Below are 17,899 nucleotides of genomic sequence, written 5' to 3' on the forward strand. Positions count from 1 at the left end.
TGTCTTTCTCAACCTAGATTCTTTTTAAAAAATCACCGAATGGCATCCAGCAGGGCGGAACACGTTCACGTTGTGTAGGAAAATATGAGTGTATAGAGCCACCCGACAATGTTCTGTTTCCTCTAACAGAGCCTGGCGTCCAGCCTTCAGCTCCAGCGTTGGGAGCGAGGGGCTCAGCAGACTGTGTCTGTGCACATCTGTACGTCCTTGGGGATGGAAGGAATGTTCCCGCCTCCGCCTGATGCTGTTGAGATGTAAACAATTTTCCTTTTCAGAACTCAGTTTCCTGAGCATAAATAAATATGTAAGAGTGTGTGTGTGCATGTGTGTGTGCATGCGTGTGTGTGCGTGTGTGTGCGTGTGTGCGCGTGGTGGCCTGAAACGGTGCATCTTACAGTGTGGCCCTCAGGTCACCTGAACTAGGACCCCCGGGGTGCTTCTAAAACTTCAGATTTCTGGTTCATCCATGTTGTTGCAAGTGACATGATTTCCTTTTTTAAAAATAATTATAAATTATTATAAATTAAAATAATTTTTAATTTTTTTTATTTTAAAAACGTTATAATTTAATACTATTCCACTGTGTCTGTACCACATCTCTCTTAGCCACATGTCTGTCTGTGGACCCTCAGGTCGTCTCCATGCCTTGCCTGTTGTGAGCGGGGGAGCAGATATCTCTTCATTTCCTTCAGGCACGAGCCCAGAAGAGGGGTCACTCGATCCGAGAACAGACCTGCCTTTAATTTTCTGAGAACCCTCCTACTGATCCTGTAAGTGGCTGAACCCAATTTGCATTCCCACCAACAATGCGGGAGGAGGGCTCCCCTTTCCCCGCCTCCTCGCCAGCACGTGTTCCGTCTTGCCTTTTTTAATCAAGGCCAGTCTGCCAGGTGTGAGGCAATCACTCGTCGGGGTTTTGGCTTGTGTTTCCCTAATGACTGGCGAGGGTGGCACCTTTTCACGCACCTGAAGCAAAGGTCACTGGACGAGGTGCTGGGTACGTCCCTTCGCTCGTTCGTGGTGGTCGTGTCATAAGGTGCACACCTATCAGATGACCCTGCTGCACACCTGAGACATACAATCTTTAATTTGTCAGTTATACTGCGGTTAAGCTGGAAAAACACTGAGGTTTCTGGACCACACTTCAGACACGCCCGTGAGAATTCCCCGGGGTGAGGCTGCCTGGGGGGCTCTGCACAGCACAGCCGCGGGGACCCTGGATTAGACTCTCTCCGGGTCTGTGCAAGCAGATTCAGTCGTCATCCAGGAGCCAGCTGGACGCCTTCTGGGCCCAGTTACCTCTCATTCCTGCGCAGCCCTGTCCTGGTCCCCCCGCGAGGTCGGTTAAGTCACATTCAGCCTGAGGCATAAGCCAGAGAGTTTCAAACGGGAGCTTCCAGGGGCTGCACCAAGGGTCTACCGGGAAAGGATCTGCTAAGTACATCCATGCACAGGATGCTTTAAAAATATATATATAACTATTGGGCATAACAAGGTGGGGAAAATGCTCTATCCTGGAATGAACTGTCCAAAGGGCCTCCCCGTTTCTGCCTGTGAGGTGGGTCGTACGCAGTAAACCGCAGGCAGAGGCTCCATAGAGAAGCTGCGGAGCCAAATCCTCTCCTCGCTGCCTAAAGTGTTGGGGGGGGGGGGGCTGCGACGTTCTTTATTCGGCTTGTAAAAGAAATACGGGCCTCGGCCCTGAAGGAACCCAGAGAACGGCTGACGTAGCTTCGGGAACAGTTTCTACAAAGATTAAGGAGTTTCCACCATTGTGTCTAACCCGGTGCTGTGGAGCCGAAAGGGAAACGCCTCCGGCGGTGCGAGAGCCGGGACTTGTCCCGTCCCCAAAAGACCACGACCCTCAGGTTCCTGCAGCGCGTCTGTTGCTGTCCTATCACCCGACTCCTTACACAGGGGACACGGATTTGGGAGGGAACAGGGTGGACGTCGTCTGCGCTGATGTGCAAACAACCCGAAAAGCCCCGACGTCAGGTTCTCCTGAGGAGGGGGGAGTGGCCCGGGGAGGGGGACACCTGGCAGTGAACCCTGTACCGCGGGCGCAGGGTTGGCGCGGACGCCGCAGGATTCCGGGACGGTTAAGGCAAACGTCTGTCTTCTCAGCCCGAGCGCCCCCCCCCCCCCGCCTGCCGATCACACCGAGGATTCTTCGCTTCTAACAGCACGTGAGAAAAAGACATCCACTCACCCCCCCCCACTCCACGCAGCAGAGCGTGTGCGCCGACCAGAAAGGAAACCCACTCAGGCGGGGGTGTTACGCGCAGTCAGACAGGTTTATTGAGAATTCGACAGGCCCGTCCGCCGCTCGAGGCGACGGGGGTCGTGAGGACGGGGGGAAATCCAAAGGTAACACAGGTCTGGGTGTCAAGTTCCTGGACACGTCCCCTCAGGTCACCCGGGCAGATAACCGGAGGAGGCCTGTGGTTTCCATCGTCTTCTCCGGGGTTCTGGGCGAGGTCTGAAGGGCAGGGACCGGTCAGCGGCCGAGCGGCGGGGGCCGGAGCGGGTGGGGGGCTCTGAGCCCCGGGGCCGGGCCCTCAGTACAGGGCGTAGGGCCAGTACCTCCGGTAGCTGAGGCACCCGCCGTAGCCGTAGCCACAGCCGTAGCCCACGGGGGAGTAGGTGCTGCCAAAGCCACAGCCCACGCTGTAGCCCAGGGGGTAGCCGTAGCTGCCCCAGTAGCAGCCGGGGAAGACGGTGCCGGAGAAGTTGCCGCAGTTCATGCTGTCGGAGCGGAGGGTGCAGGGGAGGCCTGTGCCGGGTGTGCTGGCTCCCGGCCTCCCCGCTTCCCTTATATACGGGGCCGAGGGGCGTGGCCCACAGCACAAGGCCTTCATTTTCATTCTTGACATCAATTTGCATCCCCAAAAAAGCTCATTAACTTGTTTTACTCTTGCCTAAGAAGTCTTTACAGTTGCTAAGTAAGCTCTCTGGGTAGGAGTCCTTCCAACACAGTGTGTCCCTTCCCTAAAAAAGGCAGGGCGGGGACTTCAAAGCCCTGGGACGTGGAGACCGGACCGAGGCGCGAACCTGTGCGGGGACCGCGGTGCCCCCGGATCAGGCTGCGAAACACCCAGAAACGGCCTGAGGTCGAACGGCTGCTCCGCCCGCTTGCTCCCTGAATTTCCACAGGGACATGCAGATGGAATTCCATTAGTACGTGCCGAATAAATTCATGAATGAAATCGTAAATACTCAGTGAGGCCGCCCCAGAATCGAGGTATTAGGGTTACTGGATTAGAGAATTCTCTTTGGGGCAGCAAGACCAATGCAATGGGGCTCATTGGAAAGGCTCTTTTATTTCGTGTCTGCTTGTAGTCACCCTGTTTAGAAAACTGGTTAAACATTTTACGTGAATTATAGGCCTCCCCCGAATTATCTCTAATATCACATTTCTAGACCACGGCCCGGAGACCACTGCCCGGACTACTAATCTTATAATTGTAAAAAAAAAAAAAAAAAAAGAAATTAAAAAAAGGAATTTGTGAACTGATCCTAGAAACGAATTGTCGAACAACTATGATTTGTTGGTCTGATACACTTTTTGACATAAATGTTGAAAATAATAACATAAAAAACAGAAAATCGAATGGGGAATTTTACCCTAAAATGTACATGTTTTTTCCTATGAGGCCAAAAAAACTAGATCATCTGTCAAATCTGATGATCTCGCAAAGGGCCGGGTAACAATATTAAATCAACATTATTTTACGCTTAGAATGACCACACGGCCCCAGAGAGGGAACGAAGGTCATTCCTCTCTAAACAGAAATGAATTCTCAAGTGTGACGTAAAGGGCCAGCGAGACCGATCGAAACTCACCTGGGCCGCGCGCGACCCAGTAAATGACCCTCAGACACCCGCAGCGAGGTCCCTGGCGTGGCCTTAGCCAGGAACTTTCAGAAAACACGACAGAGGAGGCAGAGAGAGGCGGGTGCGCAGCTCTCAGGCGTCGCTTAGGGGGCGCAGAACGGCCGTGTTTTCACGCTAGCCCCCCGCCTTGACCTCCGGCCTCGGAGGTGACTTTCCTGCCTGTTACAGCGGCTACGACGTGAATTTCTGGGAGCACCCAGAGGTCCCAGGTTCAGTCCCAGGACAAGGTGAGACGCGCGAAAAAACAAAATGATGGCGGCATTGTGACCACTAACAGCTTAATTACGGCGGAGGCAGCTCTGAGGACACACAGGGCTGCCCAGCACCCTCCCTGCCCACAAAGCTGTGTGGCCGCCGGGTGACTCGGCATCTAAACCCCGACGCTCCCTGTGACTTCCAGCCGAGTCACTCGGGGTTCAAACAGGCTCCGCCCCTGAAGCACAAAAAATCCAACAGCGGTCCAGCCCTGAAAACCGAGGAATGCTTGACGTGGTGTTTCTACTGTCCTCACATTGCCCTGCCTCACAGAGAAAAACGCTGATAACGTTGGCACAAGAAAATAATTAAACAAAAATAACACTGCCCGAGATAAAGGAAAAGAGATTTGAGCGGATGCCCAAGTGCAATTACGAGGCTCCGTCTGCACGAGCTCCCCCCACCTGCCCACAGCCCGGGAGCCTCGCCTTGGCCCCAGGGCGACAAGCCCAGCTCTGCGTCTGAGCAGTAACCGCGATTAAACATTAAAATATAACGTCTTTTAAAAACTGAAACGCCACTTACAGTTCTGAGTTTTGTCTAGAAATTCTACAGGAGGTCCTAACAGAGGAATATTTAAGGGGAAAACATTATTTATCAACCAGTCATTAAAAATATAATTAGTAGATGCCCGGCTGACGGCCGAGCGGTGGAGCATCGACCTAGAATCCAGGGGATCGGGGTTCGATTCCCGGTTGGGGTGCAGGCCCGGGTTGCGGGCTCGATCCCTAGTCGGGGGCCTGCAGGAGGCGGCCGACAGACGTTTCTCTCTCCTCGATGTTTCTCTCTCTCTCTCCCCCTTCCCCTCGCTCTAAAAAAAAGTCAATTAAAAAAAAAAGAAACATATTCACAGGTTTCAGGGGTTCAGAGTGAGCAACTCTGGGGGCTCCCCTCATCCAGCCTGACACCCACCTAATTCCAGCCACCGATTTATGGGCCTCAAAACTAACCCGGTGACATTTCCCTCCGCACGTCTGCTTCCCCAGCCCCAGTGTTCACAGAACCCACCCGGGGACACAGACACAGACTCAGTAGCTCCCCATGGCTTGTAGGGGAAAAATTTATTTTTTTTTTTAAATATGTCTTTATTGATTTCAGAGAGAGGAAAGGAGAGGGAGAGAGAGAGAGAGAAACATCAATGATGAGTCATTGGTTGAGCCCGCAACCCGGGCATGTGCCCTGACGGGGAACCGAACCCCGATCGCCTGGATCCCAGGTCAACGCTCAACCGCTGAGCCACGCCCGGCTGGGCCGGGAAAATATTTTTTAATCTTTAAACTGAACTAAAAGCCCCTGACTCACTCTGCTGAAGCTCCGCCGACGGACTTTCAGCTGCTTCTCGCCCTGAAGCCTGAGGCTCGCCCTGTGTCCACCTGGAATTTTCTTTTCTCATCAGCTCCTCCTGGGGGCTGACGACCTTCAGAGACCAGCTCGGTCCGTCCCCTGGGAGGCCCTCCTGCCCCCCCCCCCACCGGCTCAGGCCCACCTGGTGTGACCGGGACCCATCGCTCGGGGTCGCCCTTCGTCCCACCTTGTCTGTGTGGCCGATCCCGCCTCCTGACTCGCCCGCGTCAGCGAAACAGCGAAGCCTCCATGCCGGGCTCCCCGCTGAGCGTAACATAGACCTTCAATCACGATCAGTCGGATGAATAAGTGGATGAATGAAAACTGTAAACCTCGCTTGGCCACTCACTTATGTGAGGATTTAAGGAAATCACTTTTCTGGCCCCAAGTCATTCAACTGTAAAATAAAGTCAATTGGCTTCCTGGGACTCACCGGCTTAACCGTCTGTGAGCCGAGCCTCAGAATCGCTGATGAGCCGAGATTACGATCCCGCCCTCCCTCCGTCCCTCCGTCCCTCCCTCCCTCCCGCCCGCGTTTGGTCGGCCTAGCTGGCCACGGGAGCTCCTTGCTGGCTGTGCTACGCGCCTGCTAAGACACACGGACGTGCTCCCAGCCGCTGTCCTGGGACAAACCAGAGGCCGTGGTGGGATCCCCGGTGAGACGCAGTGAAAGCCCTACAAGAGTTTCAGAAGTTTAGCCTGCGCAAGACTCGCCCGGGCCCAGCCGCGCTGCCCAGTGGCCGCGCTTCATCCCTGGGCCACGAGGTCGTGGTTCAGGCCCGGGTTGTGGGCTCGATCCCCAGGAGGGGCGCGCAGGACGCAGCCCATCAATGTTTCTCTCTCCCTCTCCTTCCTCTGTCTCTAAAAAAAAATCAATAAAAACATATTTTCTTTTAAAAGGAACGGTTCCAGATACTTGTTTAAATGCACATTTCTGAGCGTCAGGCTCTGAGTCATGGGTCTGGGGTGGGGCTGAGGGATCTGGCGTCCTGGTGAAGGTGGGGCTTTGTCGCCCCGAGAAGGCTGCGTGTCCTGGAGGGGTGTCGTCTTCAACAAACCCACAGCTTAAAACCGGAGGAGAGAAAGCAGACGGCTCCTTCGCAGGCCCGACAACCAGAGTTGACATGATATTGTCACCGGCAACTTTGCGCCCAGGGGCCGCCGGCGACGTCGGGAGGCATTTTTGTTCGTCATGACTCGGGGATGCTGTTCACATCGGATGGGTGTAGATAGGCCGGGGGCTGCCAAACCCCCCGAAAGCACAGGACGGCCCCCTCCCCCTCTCCACTCCCCCAACACAAACCTATCTGACCCAAAATGTCCATAAATCTAGGTCGAAAATATGCCAAAGTCAAGCTCAGTGCCGTGCGATGTGACTGGCCGGCACTCTACCCAAGTGCCGGCCAGAACCTGCTGACCGAGTCCCGGGGCTCCCCTGAGACACAACTCCAGCGACTTGCTTTCTCATCGCGTTTGGGGCTCAGCCATGTTTGCGAGGCTTCGCGGTTAATTATCAGAGCCAGCCCCTAATTACTGAAGTTGGCTATTTGATGTAGAACCCATGTGGTTTTCTTGAAAAATAATAGGATACCACAACAATGCCCTACGCACAACAGGCTCGCCGGCCCCGTCAGAAACTCCCCGTGAGCCTCACAGCCTCCACGAAGCAGCAGTCCCAGGGCAGGCACGTTTCTGCGGCAGCTTTTGATCCCTGGTGGGCGTGGGGGCAACGTCAGCACCTCCCTCTGCGCTCGGGGTGCCGATCGGAGGAGCCGATCGGAGGAGCCGGGCTCTGCTCCGCGTGACCCGGGGTGAGACCCGCCCCTGAAAGTGTGCGGACCTGGCACAGCCCCACCGCCTGAGCCGCTGGAGGAGCCAAGGGGGAGAAAGGCGGCCTCCTGTTTCCTGGTGCGGAGAGGAGTCTTACTCGCCCTTCCGGTGCCCTTTGGAAGGCCTGGGGTCATGTCCTTCTGATGACCTTGAAAGTAATGCTTCCTATTACTGCCAAGGAACAAGCGATGGCAAACTCCGTCTCCTGGAAGCATTGTCTTCAGAGTCTTTGCTGACCATGAACTTAATATAAAAATAAATAAATTTACATCTAAAAATGTAAGCCGGCCGGTGTAGCTTAGTGGTTGAGCGTCAACCCATGAACCAGGAGGTCACAGTTCGATTCCCAGTCAGGGCACATGCCCCGGTTGTGGGTTCGATACCCAGTCGGGGGCCTGCAGGAGGCAGATCAATGACTCTCATCATTGATGTTTCTCTCTCTCCCTCTCTCTTCCTATCACTGAAATCAACAAAAACATAGTTTTTTAAAAAAATAATAATATGCCTGGCCAGGCGTGGCTCAGCAGTTGAGCACTGACCTAGGATCCAGGAGATCGGGGTTCGATTCCCGGTCAGGGCACATGCCCGGGTTATGGGCTTAGGCAGCTGATCAATGACTCTCTCATCATTGATGTTTCTCTCTCTCTCTCTCCCCCTCCTTTCCTCTCTCTGAAATCAATAAAGATATATTTTAAAAAATAAGAATAAATAAATAAATAAATAAATAAATAAATAAAGGCTATAAAAAATAAATTTTAAAAAATTAGGACCTATGTCCCCAAGATTTCTCTAGCTTAAAATGTAAGGTTGTTCACTGGGAAAGTCTTAAGGACTCTGAAGTGGTGACGCCGGGCCCCGGGCGTGGGAAGGGGGCGCAGCCGACAAGCAGGACAAACAGGCTGCCGCGAGGGAAGGGCGGCCGGAGAGAGGAGAAGGAACAGTCACAGCCGTACAGATGCCCATCGCCAACACCAGCGCCAGAGCCCAGAGCACGTCGCTGAAAAGGAGCTGGTGCCTGAGAAGAGGGCGTTTTTAGAGACGACGGTAGCCGGGGCCGTGAGGGGTTGGTCGGGAGATGCTGAGAGGGCCCCGTCCGACGGGCCTCAGAGGCGAGCGGCGTTTCCACTCACCCCCAGGAACTCCCCTCTGCACTTTCAAGGGCTTTCCCTCTACCCTCCATGGGAATAAAATAGCAATAAAAATGTTTTCGTACAAAGAGCAATGAAAAGTAGAACAAAAGTATAGGAAAATAATTTTTTAAACCCTTTTTCTCTTTCTGCTGAAAATAATACCATTTTGTCCACTTTTTAAAAATCAAGAGTGAGCCCTGGCCGGTGTGGTTCAGTGGTTAGAACATCAGCCCACGGAGGGACTGAAGGGCCCCGGGTTCAAGTCCAGTCAAGAGTATGTACCTCGGTTGCAGGCTCGATCCCCGGGCCGGCTTGGGGCACGTGCGGGCGGCAACCAATTGCCGTCTCTCTCTCTCTCTCCCTGAATTTCTCTCTCCACCGCCTCCCTCCCGCTCTCTCCATAAATCAATGGAAAAAAATATCCTCAGGTGACGATTAACAAAACAACACGAAACAAATATTAAACACCATGTATTTAACTTTCGAGGGCCAGGATTATTTCTCTCCCTGTCCCGGAATCTCAGGACGGTGCCAGCCTGTGCTACTGGCCAGCATCTGTTGAATGAGCGCCTCCCGCGGGTCGTCGGCGCCGCAGGCCGCGGAGTCTCTGTCATGGAGTTTACAGGCCCCAGGTTCTTAACCCCGTGGCCGGAGCCCGGTCGCACTCCACACGCACATGAGCGAGATTTTCCAACATGCTGGGCCCGTGAAGCAGTTACAAGCCTGGAACAGTTGTTGAGCATCTCTCTGGAACAGTCGGGGTGCGATGAGTATTTCATCCATGAACAAATTAGCTTTAACGCCAACATAGAGGATTTTGCTTCGATAAAGCACAGATCCCCCAGGAAGTGAGACGAGAAGTATCTCTAAGTGCCAACTATGTATCACTGCCAGGGCCTTGGAGGCAACATTGTTCTGATGCTGCTCCGCGCACACCCAGAGGGCGAAACACTGTGTCATCAGCTGCCGTCTTCCCTTTATTGACCGGATCTTGGAAACCCCTAAACACAGAGGTTCCCAACCGAGCTCCTTTAGTTAAACTCTCCCAACATTCGGTGGGTTCACACCTCTCTAGAGCTGAGCTCTATCGACCGTAGGAACAGGCGAAAGAACCAAAAGGGAACTGTCACTAACGAGAGGAAACGAACTTTCTTAGCGCTTAACAGCTGAAAACCGTGCCTGTTTATAATCAGCATTAAATTTAGGACTTTTGTTGTTGTTGTAAATCCTCACCTGAGGATATTTTTTCCATTGATTTTTTTTTTATATATCTTTATTGCTTTCAGAGAGAGGAAGGGAGAGGGAGAGAGAGAAACATCAATGATGAGAGAGTCATGGATCGGCCGCCTCCTGCACGCCCCCGACTGGGGATCGAGCCTGCAACCCGGGCCTGTGCCCTGACCCGAAACCGAACCCCAATCTGGATCCCAGTCGATGCTCACTCAACTCCTGAGACATGCCGGCCGGGCTCCATTGATTTTTAATGAGAGTGGAAGGGAGGGAAGGGGGAGGGGAGGGGAGAGAGAGAGAAACATGGATGTGAGACAGACACACCGATGGGTTGCCTCCCACACGGGGATCAAACCTGCAACCCAGGGGCATGCCCTTGACCAAGAAGCAAACCAGAGACCCTTCGGTGTGCAGGCCGACACTAACCACTGAGCACACCAGCCAGGGAAAATTTACGATGTTTTAATGAAATTTTAAAAAATTGAAATCTCCAAAAAAAAATGACAAGATGTGAGGCACCCCCCCCCCCCGTACAGTCTGAAATCGGAATGAGGTTTGGTTCGAGCCGACCATTACGGGGGGACGCTGGTTGCCGAGGTCCAAAGCACAAACGCAGAGTAAAGAAACAACCAAAACAAAGACGTTGGTGCTGAATAAATTAGATTTATTAAGAGACGGACAGGGGACCCCTCCGACCCACGCCCGGTCTGTGATGCGTGGACGTGCGTGCAGAAGGAAACGTACAGGAGCAGAGCACCCGAAAGAGGCCAGCGACTTGCTTTGCTGCTAAAAGTCGGGTGCATCGGAGAAAGGCGTCCTCCTGTCTTCGTGGGAGGTGTCAGCCCAGCGTCGGGCGCCTGGGTGGCCCGCACGGAAGACCAGATGTCAGCGGGAAGTCAGCGAGGAGACGGAAGAGGCATCTGCCCGGCGCCTGGAGGCGGGAGGACCGTCGTTGCCCTTCGGGTCCTGCCGCATCCCAGCGCCTCCAGAGCCCGGGCCCTTCAGTAGGTGCTGTAGCCGAAGCCCGAGCCCGAGCCCCAGGGCCTGTAGAAGCTGCCGCCGTAGCCGCAGCCCAGGTTGCCGAAGTTGCTGCCACCGAAGCTGTAGCCCAGGGAGCCGTAGCCGGTGCAGCCGAAGCCATAGCTCAGGGGGGAGCCCAGGGGCACGACGCAGTTCAGGGGGGTGGCTCGGTAGGTCCCGTGGAAGTTGGTTCCGTAGCAAGGGTAGCCGGGGAAGTAGTTTCCGCAGCAGAAGAAGCGGGTCATGGTGGCAGGAGCGGAGGGGGCTGGATGGACAGCGAAGAGTAAGGTACCGAGTGGGAATGAAGCTCTCCTCCTGCACAGGGCTTTTTATACCTCAGCCTGGTGGGCTGGGCACGCGGGGCCAGACAGCTGCCCATTAATCTGCATAAATAACTCCAGCGTTTGCTAATAAATGCACATAAAGCAGCCCACAGACTCGTTGCCCACATTTTTGTCGGCTTCTTTGTTTGCGAAGGAATGTGTCCAGTCATCAGGCCCCAGGCTGCCCGCCCCACAGCTGGATTCTTTTCATCAGTGTCCACGGTTTAACTGCTGCTCCGAAGGCATCGCAAGACTCTTTGAATCCCCACTGTAACCTCCTAAAAGAGCTTCAGCAACAATGTAAACACCTCTGTGGCTTCTTGACGTTCTCTCCACATATTACTCAAAAACTCTGCCTGCCAACCGTGTGGGCACGGAGTTTCTCTGCAGAAAGCAATCGCCGCTCCAGTTATTTGGAAGTCACGGTGGCGACTGCAAAAACACTGTGGATGGACTAACTGCTGCTGATGGCTCCCTTTGAAATAGCTCACTTTATGTTCTGCAAATTTCACCTCAATGATACTTTTTAAAAATTTTAAAACATCGCAACGCAAATCCATCAGGAGTCTTTTTGCAGAGGCTACAAGAACACCCAATAACAAGACGGCTGTGAACAGCCAACCAGTCATTTTCCTGTGTTTCATTTATGAGCATGCTTGTTGACACGCTTTTTTTTTTTTTTTCATGGAGAACATACAGTCCTCGGCTGTAAATCACCGTGAACTCTGCCAGGCTTGTCCTGCTGCGGAGATGCCACACGGGCTGAGTGGTGGGGGCTTAGTTTCAAAGCCGCATTACGCCCGGCTGGTTTCTCACTGACTCCTAGTAACACACGCCCGGTTGCCACTGTGATTTACTACGAAACACTAGCTACGTTTAGGATGCAGCACCTACCTCTGCTCACACTTGGCCCTGTGTGGCCACATCGCAGGACAAAGGTAAACCAGACTGAGCTCAGCAAAGCTAAAAATATTCCAAATGAAATGCCTAGAAAACAACTTCAGGGACATAAGCACCTGGATTCTCCGGAAGTAGGAAATGAAAACTCCCTGGACACCAGCTCCTGATGGTTACTGCCCCTTGATGGGGGGTCACAGAGCCTAACAGGCGAAGCTAACTATTCCGGTCGGATATCGCTCTTTGCTAAGCTCCCGCCTCCCTGGGGCTCCCTGCCAGGGGAGCTACCCGACAGATCACTTATGTCAGTGGACATGGTTTCTTTTATTCTACAAACCGATTCCTTGTGGTGAGTTTATAGTTGGAGAGAATCAAAAGAGAAGGTCTGGCCCTGCTCGGTGTGGCTCAGTGTTTAGACCATCAGCCTGCACACCAGAGGGTTAAGGGTTCGATTCCTGGTCAACGGCACGTACCTGGGTTGCAGGTTCGATCCCCTGCCCCAGGTGGGGTGCGTGTGGAAGGCAACCAATCAATGTGTCTCTCTCACATCGATGTTTCTCTCTCTCTTTCCACCCCCATCCCCCTGTCCCTTCCACTCTCTGTTTGAAAAATCGATGGAAAAAGTATCCTTGGGTGAGAATTAAAAATTAATTAATTAAAGATATGGTCTATTTTCAAAAGGAATGAATTAAAATGATAAGAGGCTGTGTCCTCAAGGGTGCAGGTTACGCAACCTCTACGTACATAAGCTGATCCGTAAAACTCAAAAAGATGCCTGAGGGTAGGAGAGGGCAGAGGTCGCGCCCTTGTTTAATTGGATGGTTGCCGGGGAAGTGTCACCACTGATGCCACCAAGTCATCCTGTTTGAACCTGTAATTTGCACCTCCTGCCACCAGGGGGCAGTGGTAATCGGCTCGTCTGAGCTGCAGGACGGTTCCCACAGGCAGGCAGAGGCCCTGAAGAAATTGGGAAAAACAAAGAACGTGCTTGAAATTCTAATTTCCACAGCTCTGTCCTCTCCGACTACCCCCATGAAATTCTGGAAATCTGTATTTTTAATTTGTATCTCGGTGATTCTCCAGAGTAATAAATCATCCCGATATTTTCAGGCGACTCTTTATGAGATTTCGAGGAATCTGTCTTTGCCTGGCTGGGAAATGGCCTGGAGCCTCGTATCTGCTTTGTCCACTGGCAGGCGTGCTCAGCGTCCGTCACCAGTGGCCTGTTTCCTGCTGCCTGGTGACGGATGGGGACCATCACCCAGTGTGCTCTGTTGGATTTTTCCAGGACACTCCTGAATGCTGAGGGAAGGACAGCCACGTGGCCAGGTGTTGTCCAGAGGTAAACCCACCTGCACTGGCCTACACATTTCTTACCCACAAATAAGAAAAAGTTAATTAATTTATATATATTCCAAAAAAAATGTATACACACTTTAACAGCTGATGGCTCAATTTTCAAAATGAAATGAATTTTAAAAAACACTGACTTTATAATTATTCAAAGTGTGTGTATGCATTTTTTGGGACAACACATACATATGTGTGTGCTTGCATGTGCATGTCGTGTGTGCGTGTGCATGTGTGTGTGTGTGTACATATATACTTCTGTTTTTTTCCATTTCCCTATCTCCTTTTGGCATTTCCCAAAGAAAATTTCAGGCCCAGTATCTGATTGTTATTCAACCCTTGTTTCTACTTTAAATATGATGAGTAATAAATATTCAGGGAGGGCTCCCCTGTGCCAGGTTCTGCTCTGAGCACTTTGCATGTACTGCAGATACATTTTACTAACTTATGTGGCAGGAAGACATACTGTCACTTTTCCAAGCACTTATCAAACGTTAATTTAATTTCTACAATGATCTTATGATGTGGGCGTTATGATTTTTTAATAAGGAAACGGACGCCCAAGAGCTGACGTCTATTGCCCGATGTCACATGGCTACGAATCAGCAGAATCAAACTGCTCATCCATCCATGTGGCTCCACTGCCTTTGGTGTTATCAGCAGTTTAAAGGGCTTGTCTGTAAAGAGCCTCAGATCACTGTTATATTCTTGGTAATGTATCAGCAAGGAAAGGCTAGATTTTGCAGCTATAACAAATAAACCAAGATCTCGGTGCTGGGAAAGACCAGAGGTTTACTTTGCGCTCCCACAGCACATCCCCCTCGGGTGGGTGGGTGTCTCGGGTGGATGTCACTCTCATTCAAAGACAAAAGGTGACAGACCTTCCATTGCCTGAACAGAGTGAGAGCTGGAGGGCACATTAATCCAACTCTGTCCTCATTTTATATATGAGGAAAGTGAGGTCCAGGGAAGACAATGAACTATCCAACGTCGCAGTGACAATGTGGAACCTAAAACCAAGAGCCATTGAGTCCTGTCCATTACAGACTTGAATCCAACCAACGGCCAAAAAATTTTTCATTCCACTTTTTAATATGTTTTTGTTGATTTCAGAGGGGAAGGGAGAAGGAGAGAGATAGAACCATCGATGATGAGAGTCACTGGTCAGCTGCCTCCTGCACGCCCCCTGCTGGGGTTGAGCCCACAACCCCGGCACGTGCTCTGACCGGGAATGGAACCCTGACCTCCTGGATCATAGGTCGGTGCTCGACTGAGCCACGCCAGCCAGGCAAAAAAAAAAATTTTTAATTTCTTTTCTGCACCTTACCCCCTACAGTCGACAGGCCTAAGGTGGCCTATGACCCTGCCCACCTCCTGGTACGCACAGCCTTTGAAAATACTTCTCCGGAGTGTGTGTGGAGCCTGTGACCTGCTTCCGATGGTAGAATATGCTGACAATGACAGGCCGTCACCTCTGTGACTACATCACATAACCCTGTGACACGTCTTGCTGACAGACTCTCCCTTGCTGATGTTGACAAAGCAGCCGCCATGCTGTGCAGGCCCCACGTGGCGGGAAACTGGAGTCACCCGCCAGCCACACACGCAGCTCTGTCCCCCGAGAGCCCGCGCTCGGCTCTGCTCTGAGGCCGTCTGTCTTCCAGGGCTGTTATCTTGGGTTTCTATGGAGTTATCACGTTTATTAATTCACTATTGGGGTGACACGGGTTAATAACATCATGTGAGTTTGAAGTGTGCTCTATAGTACATTCCTGCATCTTGTATTGTGCACTCTCCACCCGAGGTCGATTATTTCTCCTACCACTGCCGGGGAGGTGGCGGAGCGGAGGCAGGGGCCCGTGTTTAGTCCCTCATTTTGATACAAGGCCATTTCCAGGGTAATTTTCACTGTGTTATGCTGCCTCCCCCAAAAATCCATTTATAGACATTTTTCCTGGAACTGAATTCTGGCGGGGACTTTTTATAATGGTTTTTGGAAGTACTATTCGGCCGCTACAAATTGTATTTACGAAGAACACGGAATGGCATGGCCAAACGCTCACGCTGCAACGGTAAGCAGTAACGCGGTATAAAAACTGTATACTGAGTTCTGTCCTCAGGCAAAACTGAAGCCACACTAACGAGTGGCTTTCACAAGACACAGAGAGGGGCTCAGAGCGGACCTGGGGACGCCCAGCAGAGCGGTGCAGGGGTGCAGGGGTGTCCAGTTACTCGGTGCTCCAGCTACCTCCAGGGCTACACTGTATCCAGGTTTGCTTGTTGGTCGCTGGGCTGCGGTCACACACAGACTGTGCTAAAGCTACATTTTAATTTCTTTTTGTTTGTTTTTTAAAACTCTCTGGCAGGTATTTTTTTTTTTTCTCCATTGCTTTTTTCAGAGAGAGTAGGAGGGAGGGAGAGAGATAGAGAGAGGTGATGGGTTGCCTCCCGCACGTGCCCCAACCGGGGCCAGGGATCGAGCCTGCAAACCAGGTACGTGCCCTTGGCCGGAACCGGACCTGGGACCCTTCAGTCCGCAGGCGGGCGCACTAACCGCTGAGCCACACCGGCCAGGGCTAAAGCTACATCTTAGCAAACACTAGACGGAGTTTGGACTGAGTCTCTCCTATTAATTTCATGGTCGTTATGGGATTCCTCTAGAAAATGAAGCATCTGGTGTTTAAAGACAAAGACGGAGCCTTAACTGCAGGAACTAATTAGCATCTGCAGGTCACGTTCCGTCTACTAGAAAGAAGCCGAGAAGCGAGGTCCCTCTGCGGAACTGGGCCGGACCGAGGCTCGTTCCACTCGGGTGGCCTGTGCTTCACCCTAACAAAGGGCACCATTTTTGACTCACTGAGAGATTAAAAAAACAAAACAAAAAAGAATAAAGTAAATTCCTCCATCTCTGTTCAGAGTCATAACTGAGATTCCCCGAGTTTACGCCGGTAAGTTTTTTCCCATTACTGTATTAATAAATTTCTATTTTCTCTGCCAAGAATACTTGGAGGCGCTGTGAGTCCCCCACAGCCAATCTTTGTTAATACTCAACACCATATTCTAAAATTGCCTCTCTCTTTTCTCATAAAATTTCCACGCTCTTAGGGCCAAACAGCACCAGTCAGGTATGAGCAGGATGTGGGGCCTGAGGAGTCGGTGGGGAAATCCAAATAAATCAATTCTATTAAATTAACTATGTGACCAGCAATCCTTAATTGATGAAATTTTAGTCACAAAAAAGGGAGTGATTTTGACTGGGTGGAAATTGCATTTCAGGGACCATTAAGAGAGTCGTAAATCACACCCTAAGTCCTGTTTCACCTACTGCAAAGTCCACGCCGCCGGCCGCCCAGCCTCCTCGCAGGAGACAAACCTACAAAACCCTAAGTTCCCGCCCATCCCCCACACGCAGCAGAAAATGAAGTTGTCTGGTCAAAAGCCGGCTAGAGAGGACCACTGACGTGCAAAATAAGCGAGTCAGAGAAAGACAAGGTCCCATGATCTCACTCATATGTGGAATCTAATGAACAAAATAAACTGACCAACAACATAGATCCAGAGACGGGGAAGCAGGGAGCAGACTGAGGCATCTGGGGGGGCTGGGGGGGTTAACCTAAGAACTCCACGTGCACATGTGCATAACCGGTGGGCACAGACGATAGTGTGGGGAAGGTCTGGGGTGGGGCGGGAGCCAAGTGCAGGGGGAGCCATGGGGAAATAAAAGGGGGGACATCTGTAATACTCTCAACAATAAAGATAAAAATTAATAAATAAGTAAAACATAAATAAAATAAAATAAAATAAAATAAAATAGCAAAATTGCTTCCACGCTTTGGAGATTAAAAATCTTGAGACTGAAACCTCGTGTGAGATAATCAATCCCAGATCGTACCCAATGGCTCTGGAAATTAACATGCACCCTCATATTTTAGCAAAGTCTCGATCATTTACATGAAGCATGGACTTTCGACATACTGCTCATTACTGTCACCCAAGAGTAGCTGCTTCGAAGAAAACTGGTATAAAAATGATTCCTCCAGCTGGCCCAGGGTAGACGTGTTGAAAGTTTAACGGGTGAAATATGTGAACACCAGCGTTGATTGACCAGCCATGACTACTTACTAGAAAACAAAAACAGGACATGTTTACCTCCTTTACACAGAGGGAACAGAGAAAACAGGTAAACAGGCCCCTCTGAAACTCGAGAAAAGCTTGGCCTTGGCGGTTCAGTATGAAAGGAGGTCGGTTCTGGACAAAGACAAGCTGGAGTCTCAGCTGCGTGTGCGGCGAAGCGGCTGACCGCGGCCATTAGCTGAATGTGCACCTTCGAAACGCTGTTGCACAGAACACACAGCCCAGCCCACAGCCTTGTCCTTGGCCTGGGGCTCAAGGTCATCGGAAGCCATGGTAGCCGAGAGAGGACCCCTTGACCAGCAGCTGAGAGCACAGACGTCCCACTGAGGATGTTACTAATGGACGGGTGAAGTCAAATCCATGGTCCAAAGAGGTCCCAGTGGCAGAAGGAACGGCCTGTGTCTGGACTGAGGAGCAGGGGTTAGGTTTTCCTAAGTCAGGCACTCAACAGCCACTGTTTGCTCAACTCTGACGTGGAACCGTCGGCCGTTC

General features: G+C 51.7%; 2 protein-coding genes across 2 annotated transcripts; both read right to left on the reverse strand.

The window, feature by feature from the left end:
• Positions 1 to 2,558: 2,558 nt before the first annotated feature.
• Positions 2,559 to 2,744, reverse strand: KRTAP8-1 (keratin associated protein 8-1; the record flags this gene model as incomplete). The annotated part of the gene is made up of 1 exon (XM_081138640.1): positions 2,559 to 2,744. The coding sequence occupies one exon, from the start codon at positions 2,742 to 2,744 to the stop codon at positions 2,559 to 2,561; it is 186 nt and encodes a 61-aa protein (XP_080994766.1).
• Positions 2,745 to 10,684: 7,940 nt separating this feature from the next.
• On the reverse strand, positions 10,685 to 11,006 carry KRTAP7-1 (keratin associated protein 7-1; the record flags this gene model as incomplete). The annotated part of the gene is made up of 1 exon (XM_081137680.1): positions 10,685 to 11,006. The coding sequence occupies exon 1, from the start codon at positions 10,946 to 10,948 to the stop codon at positions 10,685 to 10,687; it is 264 nt and encodes an 87-aa protein (XP_080993806.1). The 5' UTR covers positions 10,949 to 11,006.
• Between the last annotated feature and the right edge of the window lie 6,893 nt (positions 11,007 to 17,899).

This window comes from Miniopterus schreibersii, assembly GCF_964146895.1.
Source record: "Miniopterus schreibersii genome assembly, chromosome: 5".
NCBI classification, from domain to species: Eukaryota; Metazoa; Chordata; class Mammalia; order Chiroptera; family Miniopteridae; genus Miniopterus; species Miniopterus schreibersii.